The 23,192-nt window shown below is 41.0% G+C and overlaps 1 protein-coding gene across 1 annotated transcript; it reads right to left on the bottom strand.

Annotated features, from left to right (window-relative positions):
• Window position 1: 1 nt before the first annotated feature.
• Window positions 2-22,971, bottom strand: zdhhc9 (zinc finger DHHC-type palmitoyltransferase 9). Its single transcript, XM_070913424.1, has 10 exons — window positions 22,878-22,971; window positions 22,553-22,774; window positions 13,234-13,394; window positions 8,952-9,110; window positions 6,781-6,918; window positions 6,255-6,303; window positions 5,286-5,388; window positions 1,935-2,038; window positions 1,569-1,671; window positions 2-268 (listed from the first exon to the last, which is right to left on the bottom strand). The coding sequence occupies exons 2-10, from the start codon at window positions 22,714-22,716 to the stop codon at window positions 86-88; spliced, it is 1,164 nt and encodes a 387-aa protein (XP_070769525.1). The 5' UTR covers window positions 22,717-22,774; window positions 22,878-22,971; the 3' UTR covers window positions 2-85.
• Window positions 22,972-23,192: the final 221 nt, after the last annotated feature.

Raw genomic sequence — 23,192 nt, 5'->3', positions numbered from 1 at the left:
TCTGACGTTGATTATTAATGTTTCAGTTCCTGACCAGGCAGGACGCCGGGGGAGTGGCTACAATGGCAGCCGCCCCCTCATGCAGCTAATGGGTCTTGTCCTTGGTGAGGGATGCTTCTGGATCGGCCTCGGGTGATGCCAGGGGCGGGACCTTTGCACCAGGAGGGTGTTCCTCTTTGGGGGAGGGGCTCTTCTCTGCTGAGGCGGCAATGCTCGGCTTGGCATCATCAGGTGTGTGCTCATTGGGGATGAGTGGAGCTGTGGTTTTCTGAAAGGAACAAGACAGCATGCTGAAAAGACTCCAACAATCACATTTTGTGTTTGTTCAAGTTCTTGAATCTCCGTTATATTATTAACATTATACTTAAAGAGCAACAGCGCAGACATCAAACTAGTTTTATTTGAAGAATAAAAATGACAAAAAGTTAAATTAGATCACTCTTCTCTTCCTTGCTGACTGACTGTTATATATCACTTTGAATGTGGCCACAGTGCAGAGGGATCTGGCAAAAAGGTTGAACCTGGCTCAGTGTAATGTGGCGTCAACGAGCAAGTCGCTTTGTTGGCCAATCATGTGTGATCACAGGGGGAGCTGTTGGACGCATGGACGTCGTCTTTAAGGGGTTGTTGTTGTTTTCAAATGTTTGTTTCTGTCTTTAAAAGGGTGAGAGAGGAAGGCCAGGTACAGCAGGGTCACGTTGTCTGATCACCTGTGTCACGGTTCTCACCTACTCACTTGCAAAAAAAGAAAAAAAAAGTGTGACAACATCCACGCTAGGTGCCCCCTGTGGTCACACAATACAGTGGCCGCTGTAACAACGTCGCTGTACCTGAAGCATCTTGCCCCGACACAGCCACTTGCATTTTTTTTTAAACACACGGGCCTGTTTTTAGTCTGAATGCCAACTACCAGAAGTGATTTCAATTGCAGTGAAATGCACTAATTAAACAATTAATGAAAGTAGTACAAGTGCGCAAAAAGACCTCTCAACTGCATTAAGGGGGGTAAACAGTTTTGTTACCACCCTTGGGATATCAACTGGATTTTCCCAAACCATTCTGGAGATATCAAATGTTTAAAGCTATAATTTCTGCTATGTAATACTTAATAACATTAAGCTCTGCAGTATGTGGCAGTGAAACATTTTCATGTCAACATGATCTTTAGCAACACTGAGGAGAAGGACACGTTTATATTTCAATATGAAAAAGTATGCATAGCACAAACACGGCTAATGATCTAGCTATTAGCAGACAATATAACAAGTGAACAATTATAAATAGATAAACAATGGCAACTATGTAAAGAGCCACAAAATGGATTATCAATGAGAAAAGTGCTCTCCACTTAGAGCACACTTCCTCTCACACACACCTCCTCTCACTCTCTGTAATTGGTTTAGAGTCTGTTTTATGTCGGCTCTGCGTTCACTATTCTGCAGCCTCGATCCACTTTGGAGCCAGGCTCAGAGAAGTGTGTGAAGGGGGAGGGTACAGTGTGTGTGTGTGTGTGTGTGTGTGTGTGTGTGTGTGTGTGTGTGTGTGTGTGTGTGTGTGTGTGTGCTCACCGTGGTTTGTGACACTGGGTTGCTGCTGCTGGAGGAGGAAGGTGCAGCAGGCGTTGCAGAAACAGGAGAATTCTCCTGCATCAGTCCTCTTCTGTCCAAGACGCTGGAGAGGAGACAAAGCCATCAGTCACTAACTGCATCCTGCTCGTTATTCAGCGGAACGAGACGCAGCAGAGCGACAAATCTAAGAGTCTAATCTATCACTGACACCGATACAGAACTCACTGACGACAGTAGGGAGAAAGCAAAAGATATAAAACTTTATACAGAGACTATGTTGATGGCCGAGTGGTAACTTTTCTTCCTGCCATGAACGGAGCTGTTTAATCAGAGACTTAATTAAAGACTTAATCTGACAAAAGTTACCTCGGGTACGTTGGCCCACAGAGCACCTCACAGCAGTTTTTGAGGAAGTTCTTGTGGCTGTACGGGTTCTGGACTCTGTTCTTTCCCGACCAGGATCCTTTAATCTGGACAAAACAAAATGCACACAACACTCGTCACTGGAGCAGCAAACCTTCCCAGACCAAACATCGAAAAACACATCCTGACTTGCAATCTCGCTCAGTTCTCTTTCAAAAAGATTTTCCCTGTGCTTATACCTTATTCAAAAGCATAGTTCCATTTTTAGATGTTATTCCCACAGGCTTGGCTTTGACCTACTAAAAAAGAATCTTGTCAGGGATTTAATGATTCCTGGTTTAATGGGAACTCTACATGCCAACGGGTGTGAACGAGCACAGCAGCTACAGATTACAACAACTTTAATAATTCATTGAAAAATCTGTGAATTCATACAAAGGATTCCCCCAGAAGTCCTTTTCCACTGTACTGTATATATGCTCTCAGTCATATGGATTATTTGGCAGACACACTCTAACCCCTAAACATCTGGTTTTCCTCAATCAGCTTCAAGGTTGGAAAAATCCCCTTATTCCACACTGACTGTATCCTCTACATATTCTGTATCAGCTTGTTTCATATTCATATGATGTTTACAGCGAGCGAAATATTCACACCCAAGACTTTTTATGGCGGCACAATTACGTCAAATGGAAATATTCTAGGTGTTTCTAGATAAAAACATAGATACATTCACACCTCTTCTGCATGTTTTTTCAATTAAAGAAAAAAAATAATGTAATCTACATTTTTATTCACAGTTAAAATTCTCCTGAAAAGACACTAGAATAGAGCACCAATCAGAGATAAGACAGATGCAAATACAACGTATACAACATGATTTTAAGTAGCATTACTGCATTAACAATTCATTCAAGGTTAACAGAGTTTCAATTTTTTATAAGTGCTAGATTGATGAATTAATTGTAACTGAAACTAATTACCAAACATTACCTGCAGAAGAAGAGAAAGTAGATTGATCAATTGACTTATATAATTGACCCATAAACTGAACAGAGTTTGGCTGCACAGCATGAGTTTGTACTGACTGACCCTCTTTCAGGTCAAAAGAAGTAGTGAGTAGTTTTAGTTGCAGTAGATATAGGTCAACAGTCTGCTCATAAGGTATTTCAGTACTGCATGTGTACTATCTGTGTGTGTGTGTGAGAGAGGGAGAGTGGAAGTGTGAGTGTGCAGGAGACACAGTTGACAGAGTGTGTGTCATCCTGTGGGAGACCAGAGCAGCTACAACACTCAAGGTGCCTTCTCTTGTTCGCCCTTATTCCACCATTTCTATTTTCCTCCTCCTCCTCCTCCTCTCTCTCTGTTACTCTCTCTCTCTCCCCCTTCACCTCCCCCTCCCTCACAGCAGTATTTTCTGGCAGCGTGCCCAGCCCCTGCAGGTATCGATGCATCTATTATTAGGCCAATCACAGATATTGAAACGGCCGGGCTGACAGCCATTGTTTCAACTCCCGGAGCAACATCACACTGTACTGTGGGTGCACATTGCAGAGCTTCATTACTGATTAAATGAAAAAAATGAGGCCAGCTTTCCCGCAGGAAAGAAAAAGGGGAATTATAAATTAATCATTAAAACAAAGTATGAGTGCACTCTCTTGCTTTCAGTCATCTAGAACCTCCCACCATCCACCATCGCTGCTGCTGCTGCTTCTCGTCAGAGCCTCTGCAGTCAGATGTGGGCTAACAAACCTCCAATAAAGTACAAACGCTGTAAACGCTGTAAACGCTAGTATACACAGACACAACATAAACTACTCCCTCTGTGGATTCATCCACCTGCATCACCTCCACTCATCATCTGCTTTACATCAGCCTGAATGTATGTATGTGTGTGGTGACTAAATGATGACTCAATGGTAATGTGATCAAGCAATCGATATTTTTCTCCTCATTTAGCCTCACAAGCTTCTTCTAAACGTGGCTGACAAGCTGAGCGTGAGAAACCAGCTGGTCTCGTTTTGTTCTCATTTCAGCTCAATTCTATCATTAGGTTTATTAAGAATAGCAGCTATTCGTGCATATTTTTAGATCATTCGAATATGTTGGCTTGGTGAGCAGAGAGGAGTCCAACTGCTGCTTTTAGCATTCAAAGCATTTAGCAGCCAATTTGTCATATGGCTCAGACTGAGCAGAATAAAACTGCTCATGCTGTATTGGCCATGTTCCTCTTGTAAAGATCTCAGCGTGGCCGAACTGGATAAAAAGAAGACATATTACAGATTAAAATACAGGCAGAAAGATTGGTCACTCCGCCCACGTGGTCCGTTCTGCCTCATGTGAAGCCTGATTAAAAATAAGGAACAAACAAATGTGACATACAGTATGTTTTTGTTCTAGCTTCAGATCTTGTTTTCTCACAGTCTCAGTTTTATTTTTATTTGAGTTCACAACACTTTCTGTATTTGCTTTACTTTCCTTTACAATATAATAGCCTTGTTTAACAAGCTACAGTTTACCAGCCCTCTGTCCTTCGGTGCTGTACAAGGCGGTGCCGTTGTCAAGGAAACAGTTCTGTGGTCTTAGAAATTGTAATGTTTACACCTCTGTGGTGTATGTTTGTCTTTCCAGTCACATGAAGCCAGGCTGCCTGATCACAACATTTACAGACATATTCTTAACTGTACTTTATCTTCATTATGCGTTTTGACAATATGAATCTAAATCTAATAAATTAATAAATTAAAAACAAACCTTCATCTTCAACACATGTTTAACCCTTAAACGCTTGAATATGTGAGGACTAGAAGAATATCTGCTCATCTTTTTTATCTTATCTGTGATTGATCAATGGGGTAATCACAAAGCTGGATATCAAAAAAGTACAGTGCAAGAAGCATTTCAGTGCTTCCAACCAGATGTTGAAAAGGGTGTAAATGCATGCGTCTCTCTTCATAGATAGTTGTTAGCTACCAAGCTGATAAACTGCACAAGTTATTCTGCTTGCTTCTGGTATTTCTGACAGTTACCAAACAGGTTCAGGTGCATTACTATCACCCTCTTGATGATAATAATGTCACAGAAAACCAACAAAAGATAGAAAGAAAGTTAATCCTGTTAGTCCCTGTGTTATTTGTCATGGATCATTTGCATAAAGACAGTGTGAAACCTAAACAAACGAGATGCAAACTACAGCACTGTGCCTCACAGCATGATTCAGACCTAAGAACAAACAAACTGTAGACGTGACTACAGCATTAGTCTGTAGTCATGTGCAGTTTGAATGGATTCGTGGACAAAAAGCTTCAATGGTATAAAACATGTTTGATCGAACATGCAGTGAGATGCACTTACGTCCTCATTGGTGGTCTGGTTGAGAGAGATCAGGTAGGTGTGGAAGCCGGTCAGTCCCACCACTGACCACAGGGTGAAGAAACACACCAACACCTCCAGCACAGTGAACTCCAGTTAAGAAAACAGCAACAGATGTTTTCTGCCTGACACATGTTCACTGATTAAACAGTGGACAGCAGGTGACAACAGACAATTATGTAACATGATTAAAGCCGGTGATTGAAAGGAACCAAAGTCTAAACACAGTAAAAAGGTCAAAGGCAGGGTTTATTTTTATTGAGCAAAAAGAAAGAAATGACCAGCTGGAATTGAGTTCATTTCATTCGCTAAGCCCTGCGCCCCCTTAGCTACTGTTCAATACATGTGCAGTTTTTATGATGATGATTGTGGCAGATTTACAAAAGCAGCTTCTCATTTATATCCGGTAACCTTTGATTTTGCCAAATGAAATGACAACTATCGCTAGCATATTTTACCAGCTGTAGCTAGCTAGTTAATTAAGCCAACGATAGTCCATGAGTTGGTCGACGAAGCTGTTTGCAGTTGACTTTTTAATGCGTCCAGCTGATTTGTTATAAAAGAAAAAGCTTGTAAAAGGGGTCTTAAATATGCACTTGTACTAAGTAACTGGACATTCTAGCGGCTGTAGCTTACACTAGAGCAGATAAACACTGTGTTGAAGCCATTCCTTACACTTTTGCTCTTGTGTTTTTGATTTTAGAAAGGCTGTAAAAACGACACCACTTAATCATGTTAAGAAATCCACAGCTTGACAGACCTGCTGTGCCTAGTTACAGATGCTAAGTTATTATAGGAAAAATGTTTGGGGAGAAGCTTAGGGAACGGTGCTAGTTGGGATGTCACACTTGAAAAGTATCTTTCATTTCCTATTCTAGGAAATCTGGCAAATATAGCACACACAGCAGCTGTTTTTGTGGCATATACTGTGGTCAGAGATTAAAAGGATATGTCCCAGGTGTTTCCTTCAAAGTGTTCAAAAAGCCATTATCCACTGAACCTGTGAACAGAGCAACACAGAGAGAAGTTAAAAAGAGAAGACTTTCTAAAAAGCCCACTGCTTCCTTATTCATTTTTTATCTACTGGAAAGACACAATTCTTACATATTACTACTATTAAGATAACAAGCCCAGAGCTAATTATCCTGACTAGAAACACTCCTGTTTCCTCATCTCTCTGTCTCCTTTCTGTCTGCATTGCGTAGACCAAGGAAGCAGAGGGATGAGGATGAAAGAGGAATCATGTCGAGCTGTCAGTTGCTGTTGCATGTCGTGTCACGCTCCTGGAAAAGCCTGGTCTGAATTAGGTCATAGTTTCAGCACATGAGCATGAGTTTGCATATACAGCAGAAGCTGCTTGTGTCACAGGTCGTTCTTCCTGTTTTGCCACATTCATTGAGCTATCCATGTATCGTTTTCCTGCATGATGTACCTGTCTGTTCCTTCTGATTGGACAAATTGCTGACAGGATACTCACGCATGACCACGTGGACGATGTCAAAGGTGAAGATGTAGATGGTGAGCAGGGAGAGGGACATGGTGAAAAGGTAGAAGTATCGGTAGTTCCTCTTGCCCACACAGTTTCCTACCCATGGACAGTGGTGATCAAAACGATCTGTGAAAAAGAGAAGAGGGTCACCTTATAAATATGTAAAATGTACCAAAAGCTGAACACCAACTTTCTTAGAAAACTGACAAGTGTTAAAAATACACCAGTATCAGCTGCAGTCTTTCAGTAAAAGACAGCTTTGTGCATCAGCTTCTATAAACCTGCAGTCTAAATATAGTGATCTCTTCCTTTTTGCCTCTCCTCTTCTATAATTTGGAGGCAAGCCAGGTGAAAGCAGGACAGGGTCAAACGGACAACAGAGGTAAACATCTTGCTTTACACTTTTCTCTGCAGCAGACACGCCGCTGCACTCCCTGGATGGAGTTTCACAACAACATACAGTAAACATTGAGGCAGAAATGCAAGACCTGAAGCGGCTTGTAGATATAAGGTCAACTGGATCATAATGGATCATTTTTATATTCACAGAGCAGAGAAGGAACCCTTTTATATAGTCCTTTCAAATAGTTTTTTTTAGCCACACTTGCAACATGGCTCTAGGGAAGACAGTGTCTGTCACTCAGACTGAAATATCCAACAATAAAATCTTAAAATCTTATACATTCATTGTCTCCAGATGATGACTTGTAAACACTTTGGTGATCTAGCGCCACCATCAGGTCAAGATTTCAATGTGTCTGATACTTATGACCAAACACCTAAAAAACTAACGACATTGTTTAGTGCTACCTGGCTAATGTTAACATGCTAACACGCTAAACTAAGATGGTGAACATGGAAAACATTACGCCTGCTCAACGTCAGCGTCATCATTGTGAGCATGTTAGCATGGCAACATTAGCATTTCAAAGCACCACAAAGCACAGCCTCACAGAGCTGCTAGCATGGCTGTAGACTCTTTGTCTTGTACATAATACCCCAAATTTTTAGATTGCACAAGAAGTGCAGCAGGACAATAATCCTCTTCGCTGTTCACTCAATATGGATGTCAAAACCCTCTAATTAAAGCTGAAAGCACTTCACTAGCTTGATAATCAAACTGAAATGCCATTTTGTCCATTTGAATAAAAATAAATCTGATGTGTGCAGCCATTCAGAGGTCTGGAACCAGACTAGCACTTTACCCCCATAGTTATTGTTATATTTCAACTCCCATGTGCTACATAAAGAGCAACTGTCCAAATACTCACAGACTATATTGTACGACAGACATCTCATAATATATTAACCAGAGAAGGCTCCGGGTATAAACAAATATCGTTTGTGAAATGGCTTGGCTGTTTTTTCATTACTGCATATTCTGTGAGAATATGTGTTCCGCTATAAACAATGTTATGTTGAGGAGGAGATGATATGACTGCAGTATAACAGGCATGCTGCTGTGTCATGCTTGAACTATGTGTGTGTGTGTGTGTGTGTGTGTGTGTGTTTCTTCAGCAGGTGGACACAGATGAACCAGTGTTCACAATGACTGAGCGCTTATTCCCTCACTGAGCCTCCACTGTCTCCTCTCATATCGCCTATGAATCTGCGCTCCCCTCAGACGCATTCCTCAATCATCAGAAGCCAAATCACTGTTATTCTGCAGGGTTGAGAGACGACACAGCTGCATACACACACATCACCACACACACACACACACACACACACACACACACACACACACACACACACACACACACACACACACACACACACACACACACACACAGTTCAAACGGCCTTCAAATTCAAAGCACATTCCATAAAAAGCACTCGCTGTGAAGTTTTTGGCCCATTTGTTTCAGTTTTCTAAAACTTTTGCTCCCTGTCTTCCAAGTCCAACATTTATTTATAAAGCTATGACTTTTTTTTAAATAATTTAATTACTGTGACAAATGAATGTAGAGAGGTAATTAAGATTGAGGCTTGAGTAATAATCATCACGCCAGCAAGCCATTTTTCCCACAAAACATTACTCACCTTTCTATTTCTGAAGAAACTGAAATAAACCAATTTCAAAGGGCTGTCTTCTCACTTTGTAAAGCTTTTGTTTGGACGTTATGAGAAGTGACGGCAGATCACAGGAGACTTCTTACCAACGCAGTTGTCACAGATGCTGCAGTGAGATGCTCGAGGTGGTCGGAAGATCTTGCAGGTGTAGCAGTACTTGAGCTTGACAATCTGATTGTTGATCTGAACATTGCGGATTCGAGGTGGGGGTCGCTGCCCTGCGGGGACGTTCCCATTGGCGGCTTCTGTGGAAACAAAAAAACACAACGTTCATTAGTAGGTGTTGGCAATCTTGGTCACACAAGAAATTATTCTCAAAAGGTGTCATCTAATCACAATCCAAAACAACAGCACCACAAAAAAAAAAATCACAAATTAACACCTCTGACAGTGTTATAAGCATCACAAAAGGTACTTAGACTGTGAAGGTGCTCACAATATTGTGTTGCCCTGCTGTATATTTCTTAAATAGGCAGTGAGAAATGTGAGATTCAGTGACAAGGACAAGAAAAAAATAAGACATAAATCTTGACAGCTGAACCTTGAGGATGTCAGTGAATGACGACATTGGCTCGATACTGTATTGATGATGGTGGATTTATGTTTAATCACTGCTGAGCTGTTATTATTATTTATTAGCAACACTATAACGCAGTGTCCTGCTCTATTTGGCCATCAACTAACCTTCCCAACGGTGGTTAGTCACATCTTTTGTTTCTGCAGTCACCAACCAAATGAAATTCTCATACAATCACTTTTCCTGGCAATCCAGATTTTTCTGATTATGCTGCACTGCAGGAGCCGAGAGGCTAGAGAGGCTAGCTAATGACCGGAGGGTTGCAGGCTGGGAAGATACCGTTAGAAAGATATCTACCATTAACATGCTGCATTGGGAAGGCGTGAATGTGGAGTTAATGGAAAAGAGCGAGCATGCTCATTTGACTTTCTGCAGATAAATTAAGATAAAAAATGTGGTATTAGTGCAAATGAAATTATCTGGGCTGGAGAAAGTGTTCGCAGATGAGCAGAGGAAGAAGTCTCCATAAACTAAGCTGCATATGTATCATCTGTACAAAGCTTCTCTGTTGTGTAAAACAAAACACTTGCTCTGCATAAATAAATCACTGAAACCAACACGTTTACAAGCTGGTATCAAATCCATCCGCAGACTTAAAGATGGTGAAATTGAATTTATCTGAAAGCACAAAATGCTCTGCATTATGAATCTACAGAACATAGGATTAGCGGCTTTCAGGATAAACCAGCGAAGAATAAATTAATGAGTCATCACTCACGGGGAATGTTGCCACTCCCTCGGGAAGCAAAGCCCTGTCTGCTCGTGGCATTATATATTCCAAAAGGATGCCTCTGCTCGTATTAGCATTCCCCCTCGAGACTAGCCGCTAACAGGCTGAGGGGACGGAGCATTGAGGCAGCGGCGGCTTCATCAACATGCCTGCCTCAGCCTCAGAATGAGATCAAACCATCTACCTGCCTGCTCGATAGGCTGTTAGCTCGCCCACACTTATAACAGCAAACAGCAACCATAACACAAAAAAATACTATACAAGAGCTGTAAGTGTGGGAAGGAGGTTGTTAAACTAAGTGCTTAATTTAACCTGCTGCAGTGCATATTCTTCACATGGTCATATGAGCCATCTTAGTATTTAAGTGATGAATGTCTTGCTATTTTGGGAGATTTGCCGAGATGAGGAATGTAAAAAATTAAACCAAAAAAGGAAGATATAAGACTGAAACGTGCTGCTAAAAATTTGTTGTTTTTTATGTTTGAGTGTGGAACCAGAACCTAAAAACTCCTCCTTAGATGAGAAGATTGATACCACTCTCATATCTGTACGGTAAATATGAACCTACTATGAGCAGCTGGTTAGCTTAGCATAAACACTGGAAACGGTCCAAAGTAGGGATGTACCAATCAATTGTTTTGTGGCCTTAAACCCCATCCGAGTCATTTAATATTGGGTATCTGATGACATTATCTCCAATCAGATATTTATATTTACCCAAATGACACAGCTGCCCAATGCACACTCAAGCTACAACCTCGAAATGAGATAAGATATAAATTAGTTCTACAGCTCACTAATTAACACATTATATCTTGTTTATTTAATACATACAAAAAACAAAAATAAAAACGATAATTTGCCTTTTTATGGGCGATCACAGGAACTATTTCTTGGCTTGGACCAGTAACCTCATGGAGTCTCTGCTGGTCTACTGCTCTCAAAACTGAGTAGATTTTGCTCTTTTTCCCCTTATGAAATATATATTCACAACACATCTTAATTTAGAGATAGACTAAAAAGGAATCAGCTGATCATATTTAAAAACATATGCATTACTGATGCAAACAAAACTTAACAGCATCTGAAAACATTAATAAGTTCAACATCAACAGTTGTTTTGTGTGTATTAAACGTACTGTAAATAAATCTGGGAGTGAACAGGCATAAAATCCTGCATTTTGAATTTTGTTGGTGAGGGATCTGGATCTGTACTGTAGGGTTATGGATTGGCCTTTTAGATGATGAAATATTTTAAAACTCTAATTCCCTGCAAACACATAAATAAAAATACCCAAGACATAACTTCAGTGCCCTCAATAGTATTTATGAACGTGGCATGCATGTTTGTGTATGGATATAGTTCATGTGTAGTAAAATTAAATATCTTTGGGTTTTGTTGGTCTGACAAAAGAAGTTAATTTGAAGACATCAAGTTGGGCTCTTGGACATTGTGATGGGCATTTATCAATAACAAAAATAATCATTAGTTGCAGCTCTATTCCCATAAATAATTAAAGAGATTTCCTCATTTAAACTACATGCAGCGGCTGTACAATCTTCACCAGGGTCATCACGGCCAAAGCTAATCAGACCACAGAGCCATTGTCATCCAGTGAGCGGTATGAGTCACAGTCATGATGAGTGAAGCGCTGGCTGCCAGCTAACCCGTTCTCAGAGGACAAAGTGCCTCAGCCTTGCTTTTACAGTGCTCCTCTGTGATGAGCTGAGACCAGTCTGCACACATGCCTCTTGAGTGCAGTAAGAGAGCACGAGTGATGTCTGAAGGACACCGTGAATCTTTAACAGAGACAAAGAGTGAACATTGAGCAGCCACACAGGCAGACAGGGAGGGAGGGAGAGGGTTGAGGATGCAGGGAGGATGCAAGGAGGGCTGTTATTCCTCCACACATTATAGAGAGTCTGGACAGCCCAGGGAGTGGACATGAAAAATACAGAAATGCAATCCTTGGTGCTTGTTTATTTTTTTGTTAGCAAAGGCTTTGCTGTCATCATTATACAGCGTACAGTTTGTTCTGTGTAATGAGACAACAGGAACCCTTGTAATGAATGTGTGTTAGACTGAGCTCTACAGAACATCCACGGACCAGCATGCCCAACCTTTAGCAACATAAAGCACAACAAACATGAATAAACCAACAGCACTGAGGCTGTCTGCTCACTGCTTAACTACCATATATACTTAAGTATTTATGCCTCCAAAATACTTCCACTTCAGCTACTTCCACGTAATTTGCACATCTCTGGACATCATTCTATACAAAAAAACAACCTAAAAGATGATGATGTAACAGCACATGAACTATAATAACCATTCGTCCTGTTGTTGACTTAACATTTGAATGGATGTAGATAAGGGATTTGTGCCTGGTGGCATTATCAGTACTGATTGTGCAGAATAGCTATGCATACCTCAAGGTGAGGAGCTGCAATCACACTCGAAGTGAGAGACTACTTCAAACCTGGCAAAAACCTGCGGTGGATCTGATCATTACTACTGAAGGTGCATGAATGGCGATGCTACTGGGCTGGCTTCACTCTTTTCTACTATTATCAGCAATAAACTGACAAATTGGCAGAAAATGTCACAACAAACTTTATCATACATACAAATGTTATGCTAACAACCATTCGTCAGATTCACACAACCATTGTTGATTTCTAATTTCAGTCAGAATCCAAAAGTTTGTAAAGATTTCAAGCAAACTTACGTGAACGTGTTTATACATTTTTACAACGTTTTACAATTTCTATATGTGTAACCATAAGGAATGTTATTATGGATTTGAACATTTCACTAAATTTCACCTGCAATAACTGATTTTTTGGACACTTGGGGGCAGCGAAAACAAGTTGTGAACACAATACTGACATATCATCACCTTTCAAGTTGATATGGGGAACTTATTAGCAAACAGCTGCTTATTTACACGTCCAGCAGTTTGAGCAACATTATCATCATGTTTGCGTTCATCTGATGAATGTAAGTCAAATATTCACTCTTTTCTAAAATTTTCTGTAAACCAATCCTGTAACTCACCAATTTCCATCTCGATGAACGTGGCCTCCTCTGGAAGGGCGCGCGGCAGCACCCCGGGGTCACTGAAGCTGGTCCTCAGCAACATGGCCATGACGAAGAGGAAGAGCACAACAGCGAAAACTGGGATGGCAGGAGACAGATGGACAGCCAGGTATGGACATCTGTAGGACAACAAAGAGATGAAAAGATAAGATTAAGATCCAGTGTGAGAGCAGCAGCACGTTTCTCAGAAAAGGGGAAAAGCTGTCAAGCCCCAGTGTGTGTGTCCGCAGTCACTCCGTTTGGCCTCTTTAGAGTTCACAACAGAACTGCAAGTGAAACATGTTGTGTCTTCCTTTGGCATGATTTCATTACAGCTGCGATTAGTCGATTCATTTTCTGGTTCCAGCTTCTCTAATGTGCGTATTTCAAACAAAATATGACAGCAAGACATTTGATGGAAATGTGATGGACATAAATACTTTGGCATTTTAAAGATAAAACAATTAATTGACTAATTGACGGATTCATTGATAATAAAAAGTGTGGTTTGCAGCCCTAGATTTCATGCCAAAAGAAATACTCTTTGAATTATAATATTATATATTTTTGCATCACAGCTACACATGACGACTGCAGACAACAACCTTAACAGAAATGGGAGAGCATGTGCAGAGAGGGCGTGAGACAACATACATATTCTGAACTGGTGTTCTGAGCATAAGGTCATGAACCGCAAGAGCTGCCCTTTCTCTGGACCGTGCCGAAGTCATGGCCGTGAATAAACACAATCGCCTCACCTTCTGGAAGAGTGGAGAAACATTAGCATAACTCCGTTTGTCAGGCCATTGAGATTAGAGCCAGCAGGGCTCCGCCGAAAAACAGGCCTGCTGCTCAGTGCGATAACAGATGTGAGCTGCAGTGCAAAGTGCTGCGACAGAGCAGCACAGCAGCAGCAGCACCAGCAGCAGCACCAGCAGCAAAGGTTTCTACATGCAGTTATTAATAGTTAAACTGTGCGGCCTCATCTCCCTCCCATGAGGCCAAGATCATATATTCATAATGCAACACTGATGTTGCACTACAGGATTGCAAGCTACTGTGCCATATCCTGTATAAGACTAACTTCTGTACTCCACGTCAAGCATAAAGTCTGACCACACAGACAACACACACTTTGCTTGAAGTGAATTATAAATATTCACTATAGAGCTGAAACCATTAGTCCATTAATCAAATTTGTGGGTAATACAGAAAATTGATTATCAACTATTTTTATTTAAGCAAAATGTGCTAGTTCCAGCTTTTCAAATGCAATATTTCTGATCATAAATGGGGTTTAGGACTTGTTGGTTGGACTAAATAAACAAACTGAATATGTCAATTTCAATATATCAACAAGTATGCTGCTATTTTGATAATCGATTGATCGTTTAAGTAAGTCTTTTCAAGCAAAAATCCCATACGTTCTTGCGTTCCAGCACCTCAACTGTGAAAAATGACAAGGTGCATTGATGTGGAATATAATATCCCATATGGACAACAGCCATTTGTCTGTATCACATATCAGCATATACAGTTACATAAATGAGTGAGACGTATAAATTATTTTGGGTGGGACAGCTTGAAAGCAGCACTAATGCACGATGATGTTTTTATTACTATATGATTGTTTCTGGTTTAGTTGGGATCTGTTAGATCAGACTTGCACTTTACCCTAACAGCCGTAGTTTTATTTCAAAAACAGTGTGCTGAAGTACAGAGCAACACATAAGAAAAATGCCTATCTGTCCAAATACTTATGGACTGCACAATACAACAATAAGAGCTGAGACATTTGGTCATTTTATCAAATCAACAACTATTTTGTTGCACTAAAAAGTGAAGATTTCCTTCTTTCCTCTGTTTTATATCGTTTTAAATTGAATATCTTTGAGTAGTTATGGTCTGTTGGTGACACAAAACTACTGATTTCAAGATGTCTTGTCTTCTGAGTGGCATTTCATCCAATTCCATTCTCACCACACACACACCCACACACACACATACAGCTGAAAGGAAAGGGACAACTGTCAGTCAGCACAACATGGCAGAGAACAAAGTCTACCTGTTTAGCCAGAGTGTGTAGATGAACCAGGTACGTCAGCATACCTGAGCACTGACGAGAAAACCACACACACACACACACACACACACACACACACACACACACACACCCACACCCACACACACACACACACACACACACACACACACACACACACACACACACACAAATACACACACAACCTGCTGAACTGGTCTGAGCAGTTTCCCTGCAGTGCCTTTTTCCACACTAATGGAAACTAGGTGCAGAGATCAAATCAATAGAAATTTCCACTGGACCAGGCCTGTGAAGCATGTTTGGCCCATTTGTTAGTGCAGAGACAGCAGAGAGCAGCCAGGGGATTCGGACTGAGGGGAGGCAGTGTGTCGATGAAGTGTAATTCCCGTAATGATGACTGGTAGGTATTCGAGGCGCACTCTATCATCGCTTCCCATCAAGCCTCAGCGTCCTTCCTGGATGTGACAATTTCCTCTGCTGTTGAGGAGCAGGGTGGTGCTGGCACAGTGACGCTGTGTGTTCATCAGTCACCACAGAGGCAGCAGAAAAACTGGACTTAATCAGGCCCTGTGTCCATGTGGGGAAAATGTTTTCATCAGTGAGGCGATCAATCAGACCACCAAATGACACTCACATACCACTTACACATTCCCTGTCTTTCCTACTCAACTTTCTGCCTCTCCGCCGAGGCTCACAATAAACTAGTTCCAGTCGTGTAAAGCAAGTATCGATTTGATCCGTTTTTAAACGGTCCATCGTGAGCCTGACAATGTTGGAGCAGTGCAATGCTAAACCAGTGAAGTACCCTTTTAAAGAAATAGTTAGACATTTTGGGAAATACACTTATTCACTTTCTTGCCAGGAGTTAGATGAGAAGATCGATACCACTCTCGTGTCTGTGCGCTGAATATGAAACTGCAGTCTGCAGACAGTTAGCTTAGCATAGCATAAAGACTGGAAACAGCTAGCCTGGCTCTATCCAAAGGTAACAAGATCCACCTACCAGCACCTCCAAAGCTCACTGATTAACGTTATATCTTGTGTATCTTATCTCTCTGAAGATTAAACAAACGAGACATAACATATTGAAGATATATAATAATAATATATAAGATGAGCTGGTAGGTGGATTTTGTTATTGTTGGACAGAGCCAGTCTAGCTCCTAGCCAGGCTTCCCTGTTTGCAGTCTTTATATGAAGCTAGGCTAACCTGCTGCTGGCTATAGCTTCATATTTACCATACAAATATGAGCGTGGTATTGATCTTCTCATATAACTCTCGGCAAGAAAGTGAATAAGCTTGTTTCTCAAATGTCAAACTATTCTTTTAATGCTTACCTAATAATAATTAAATACATAAATAATACATTATAATACCATCTATAATAATAAAACACTGAAAGAGGCCATTTTGCCTACATAGGCAGCACTATTATAATAATATCACTATAATCCCTCTTGAGTAAAGTTTTTAATGCAAGGCTTTTACTTGTAACTGAGTATTTCACATTGTCTTATGGCTACTTTAAGGATCTGAATCTCTCTCTTTCATCACTGACTGGTAGGAGCTGGGACTACAGATCCTCCAAGACTCTGGAGCAAATCTTTCTAATTGGATTTTGGTAAAATCACACTGAATATTAGCACTACAACTGCAAGTCATATCTGTTACTGATTGGTCCAGAGCAGGCCTACATCATAATATGTTTACTGTAACCATGTTCAGACCATGAATTCTAAACTACACCACAAAAATATGTTTTTTTTATTATACTTCAGTCCTCCTCAGATTTAGTATGCAAAATAAGTGTTTCTACCATATGCTATATATTGTTTACTTAATGGGCCCCTACACAAATGTCATAAAATCATTAAAGAGAGACCATTAGGCCACAAGTTATTTGAAAATAGAGAAGAGATTGTTTACTGTTTAATAATGGTAACCAATTAGCTGAAAAACCTGCAATCACCTGGTCATAAAGGACAATATTTCCATTAAACAGTGTTACATACGAGATAGAGATAAGATACCTGCAGTGCTGCTTATTCTCCATGGAAAGTGTGAAGTTCACTTTGCTGTGTGTGTGTGTGTGTGTGTGTGTGTGTGTGTGTGTGTGTGTGTGTGTGTGTGTGTGTGGGGTGGGTGGGCATTAGATGTATTAGGGTGTGTCTACTGCAGACTTTGATCCAGAGGATTTCCCCCTCTTAACTCGAGCTCAGTGATGAGAAGCTTCTAAAGTAGGGATATTGCTGAATTAAAATCACTTCAACTTCTCAGCAATGAAACCGCTGAACCTGGGATTAATATGTCACCATGTCATGCCTTGGTGAGTCATGACATTTTACCTTTGTTGAACATTTCAAGCCCTTCCTTTATTAATACTTAATAGTTGTAAGCTGTTGCAGATCTGCATGAATCATACTACATAGGAATGCATCAATTATGCACTTCCTGTGCAGGCAGATCCACGGCCGGCCTCAGTAACAGCCCTCTGTCACACAAACATCTGTAGACTGTGACTCTGCCTGTTTCTGGGGCACTGCTGAAAAAAACAAAAGCTCACAAACTCTACTTGCCCTCTTTCACCACATACAGACAGAAAACCACTCCATTCCTGAACTTGGTAAATATTCTGATTCTGTAAGTCCTTCTGCTGCAGACAACCTTTTCCATAGATGTAATCATGCTTCTCCAGTTTGTACCTCTCATGTATTGCCATTTCATTTGAGTCACCGAGCTAAGCATCCTTTTTGTGATAAATAAATACCAGACTTTCTTTAAAAAATCTACAAGGTCGTTTAACAATACTTAGCTCTGTTCTGATGGTATTTCCAGTATCCTTAAAGTCTTTTCTAACTGCTGCACGATAAAAAAAGACGTTAACCTGCTTCTCAAGTTGTGACTGTGTTTCCAAATCCAGGTAGCCAGAATTGACAAATGTCTTTTTGAACACGGAGATATGTCTGTTCTAGGGTTTTCAAAGATCGCCATTTTCCAAAAATTGAATGCTTAGCTCTGTGGCTTGAATGTAAAGGTAATACATGTGAGGCACAAACTGGGGGACTACAAATATCTGACCAGAAACATGTCCATTAAAACTGAGTGAGTTTAAAAGAGGCTACACTAAAGCTCCACAGGGTACAATCTGTTGTTCAGTTTAAATCACTCTTCCTTGTTATGCAACACTTAAATATCATATGAGAGAGATGAAACATGAGAGCCAGGGTCGTGGTCCTTTAACTAGGATTAAAGCTAGGATTACAGATGTTGCGTCATAGAATATTCACTAAGTGAAATTAAGAACAATGATAAATCTCATGATTTAATTTCAGCCACATGAAAAGCCCTGCTAGTGATTTAACAGTGTGATTAAAGAGGCAGCCATCTCTATGCATTTCTTCTAGGAGAGCATCTATTTCAAACCAAACAGTTGAAGACAACATGAGGAAACATGTAAAATATGCCTCCTGGCTGTATGGCACAAGATGTGGGCAAAAAATATCACTTTGCCCTTCGCTGCCAGGGAAGCTTCCAGAGAACAAAGCCTGTAGATCACTGTTACTGTAAATGGAGCATGTTCTCTGAATAGGGCATAAATCATGTTATTGCTCATTTAGCCAGGCCCGGAAGCCGCTTTCTGATTGGCTAACAGGGCGACAGGGTGGGGTTAGATGCTGAGGGAGGCTCAGGGGTCGGTTACAAGATCTCCTCTGACTGCAGCTGCTCACTCTGCAGGCTCAGCCCTGCACTTCTCCTCAATGCATCTTCCAATTTTATGAAGCTGACTTGAGGACGGGTGGTCAGCCGGACACACTTAACGCCTCTACTTGCACCATATGTAAGGATGTAGATAAAGTACAAACACACACACAGGCAAAGAGAAAGGGTCAGTCTCATTACATGCACATATGCTTCTCTGGCCTCGTAGCTCGGCATCCTGGGTGGACAGACAGATGACACACTGTCCTTGTGTTCCAGTTTCTTGTTCCTTCTCCATAGGTGACTATCCACATGCACACATGCATTCATGCACGCACACCACATACGCATTTACACAAACATACAAATGGGAACCAAACCAGTGAATATCCAACTGTGAGGGAGCCATTTGTGGATATATACATGCTAGACAAAGGACTACCAAAGCCTTTTATACATCACAGGTAAGATGTAAATATGTGAAATCCCATTCAAAAACGAGATCAGTGGATATGAAACGGTCACAACACCAACAAAGTAAGGACATACAGCCCTAAAATTGATTCCGCCTGTAAAGGAAAAAAACAGGCTGGGCCCACCTCTTCAGTGAATAATTTGTTTAGTTGTTCCTAATGGGACTTTCCATTTGTGTATTCGGCTGCCCGTTTCCGCAATTTAGCACAAATTAAAGCACAGAGAGGTCTCCCTGCACGGGGTGCCGATGGCTGGTGATAAAAGTGAGATGTCTGCTCGGCTGGTGCTGGATATGAGCCAGCCCACGCCAGGACACTGCCCTCTCTGTTCTCTTATCAACGCCACGGTACAGCTCACGGCTCAACCTCAAGCCAACATGTGAGGAATGAACGCTCCAAAATATGTATATGTATATGTATGTGATAACAGAGTGATGACCTACAGAAAAATGTACCAGGATTAGCTTTGCTTCTTAAAATTAGATAATAAGTAGTAGACTGTAGTACAGTTTTTAATCAATGCTTAGCCTTTTACAGATTGAACTATAGCCATTGTATGGCAGTTTAGTGTGTTAGCATGCTAACAGTTGCTAATTAGCATTAAAACACAAAGCACACCTGAGGCTGATGGGAATTTCATTACTTTTGCAGGAATTTAGTCATGAACCAAAGTAATGGACAATAACAATTCTGACCTGATGGTGGCGCTGTATGAAAAGTCAGGGGATCACCAATGTGATTTCAATTAATCCTGAGGGGGGAATGAATTTCTGTACCAAATTTTATGACAATCCATTTAATAATTGTTAAGATATTTACTAATACCAAAGTAGTGGGCCGACATCCACTGAGCCACGCTGCTAGCATGGCTAACATTCCCTGCTTCTTCTTCTCAAATGCGAGTATTTGCTGCTTTTTGTTGTCTTAAATTCTAAACTGAATATCTTCGGGTTTTAGACTGTTGCTCGGACAAAACAAGCAATATGAATGCGTTATCTTAGACTCTGGGAAAGTATTTTCTGAGAAATGTTAGTTGCTGCCCTAATACCACCTTTCCATTCTACAATATTCATACCAAGAAAGACCAGACTTATTGTTTTAATGCTTCTGTTAAACATAGTTGCAAATGGGTAGTTTGAGAATGCATTAAACCTCAAAGCCTTTCCGCAGAAGGCTATTACTCCGTCAGAGTTTTAAATCAGATATGTATCAACATGCCGTGTAATGGCGAGTTTGAAAATTACCCCCATGTTGTCTGGGTCCGATCTCCACGTTAATATCCATCCCCCCCATGAGAGATAATTATGTTCCACTGTAATATGAACATAGCATGCTAACAACCCTCCAGCCATTAGTCACCGCAATGCCTCGCCTGGGCTCTGGATGTTCAGTGTGAGCAGTATCATCTCTCTCTCTTTGCTCTGAGCCGGACAACAGCTCCTTCTGTCCGGACTCCAAGGAAAGCAGGAGGCCATTAAAGTGCAGAGCAGATAGAGATGGGAAGGGAGGGCCTGGCACTATGTGAGAGCAGCTACTTCTCTTCTCCGCTCTGCTCTAAATCCATTTGGCCCGGTAGCTGCATACACGCCCACAGTCAAGAGGGGTTACTGTGTTACAGAGCAGGATATAGTGCTAAATCATTGTGTCTGATTTGTCAAGCAAGAAAAGAGATAAGGAAGAAGAAACAAGTGGGACACAGACAGAAAATTAGTGCAATCTAAAATGAGAAGCGGCGCTGCTTTATGATCATCATTCCAACTCATGTTTTCTTCATTTCAAACAACAATCCTCTGTGCTGCCTTAACTGACAGGATTTGGGTTTACATGCTGCATCCGAGCCGATCGGCAGTGTTTGCAGTGCTAATGAGTCCGTTGGGTTGTGCGAGTAGTGGGTTGAGACAGAACTGCTTAGACAACAGAAAAGGGCAGCCTCCCTTTCTTAAACCAGAGTAAAATCTGGACAGCCAGGGTTATTAAATATTTAACACCTCAGTATGTGGTCAATCATAAACCTTTTCTCTGTCAGGGACTGAATTTTGAGCAACAAAAACGTGGATCCACAGTGTGTCTGGGAGCTCATCAAAACAGAAATACTTGCTTGTTACAAATGAAGGCCATACAGGAGGTTATGATCAGCTTACAGGGAGACTGCAACAAGGAAACACTGATCCAAAGAATCACTTTACCTTCAAGTCATTTTGGAAGCTATATCAAATATCCAATACTCATTTAAAACAGGTCAGGTAGATCAAATACATACAACAGCAGTGGTTGAAAAAAGTAAAGTTGGAACAACTATAAGCAAATATTTTGATAATTGATTAATCATTTCAGTCATTTTTCATGCAAAAATACCAAATATTTCCTGGCTCATCAAATGTTAGGAATTTACTATTTTCTTTGTCCTATATGATGGTAAGCTGAATATATTTGGGGTTTTGGATAGTTGGTTGGATAAAACAAGCAATTTCAATGCATTCCTTGAGTTCGGGAAATTAAATGAAACAGGCATTACATTATTCACGCCTTTCTGACATTTCATTGACAAAATGATGAATCTATTAATCGAGAATATAAAGAAAAAAGTATCATTAGTTGCATATCAACTTATTTTCATTATCCACTAATGGACAAATCGTTTGGTTTAGATTATGTCAGAAAACGGTGAAAAATATCGATCTCTAGTTCCCTGATCCTAAGGTGACGGTGACGTCTTCAAAAACACCAAAATATTTGGTTTACAATCATAGAAGCCAAAACAAACCAGAAAACATTCACATTGGAAAAGCTGAAAGCAGAGAATTGTGTCATTCTTTCTCAAAAAACGACAAAAATGATGAATCTATTATCAAGATAGCCTTCAATTAATTTCCCGTCAACAACTAATCGATTAATGACTAAAATTGGTTCCTCACTAGACATACTATAGCTGCTATAGAAGTAGTGGGGATTTTGGGATCCAGAAGAGGCACAACAGACCTAAAGTGATTTATGAACACTTTCTGGAGCAAATCCTAATTTGGACTTGGGCTCACTGGGAGTCAGAGAGAGGAAATGACTTACTCGAAAGCGAAGAAGAGAGCGCAGGTCCCGACGATGAGGAACAGGGTCAGGTAGAAGACTCCTTTCTGCCGGGCCATCATCACCCGTCCGTCGCAGCAGAAAGTGTTCTTCCCAGGGAGCTTCTCCCATTTTCGCACCTTCCGTGTTATCATCACCGCCGACATGGTGTCCTCTTGTCAGATCAGTCCTCAGTCCTTCTTTGGGTTAATGTCAGCTGTTATACTGTAAAACGAGTCAGACAATACGCTGGTGGTTTGGAGAGCTCATATACTGTTCAGTCAATGGTGCACACTCACTCCATTGGCAAAAAAAACAAACCACTTACTCAGTAATATTAAAGATTTCTGCACAAGGCGACGGCTGAGAAGCATTTTGTTTTCCTTTTAAAGTGTCGCAGTCACATCATCAATGCTTTCTAATCCAAATTATTTCCAGTTTCCCGTCTTTACTGCAGCATGTCATCCCCACAGCGAGGCTCCCACGCTGCTCAAACAATCTCGATCCTCTCAGGATCCGCACAGTCAGTATTAGGAATTATTAGAAATTCATCCAAATGCTTGCGGCAGATGTTCCCCACCAGAAGCGAGAGAATCCAGCCGCGGCTGTTGCATCGGGAGAGCGGACCTTGACCGACTGACAT

The sequence above is a fragment of the Enoplosus armatus genome, chromosome 10, assembly GCF_043641665.1.
Source record: "Enoplosus armatus isolate fEnoArm2 chromosome 10, fEnoArm2.hap1, whole genome shotgun sequence".
Taxonomy (NCBI): domain Eukaryota; kingdom Metazoa; phylum Chordata; class Actinopteri; order Centrarchiformes; family Enoplosidae; genus Enoplosus; species Enoplosus armatus.
Note: the sequence above shows the minus strand (reverse complement) of the source record. Positions and strands in the feature narration are given on the sequence as shown.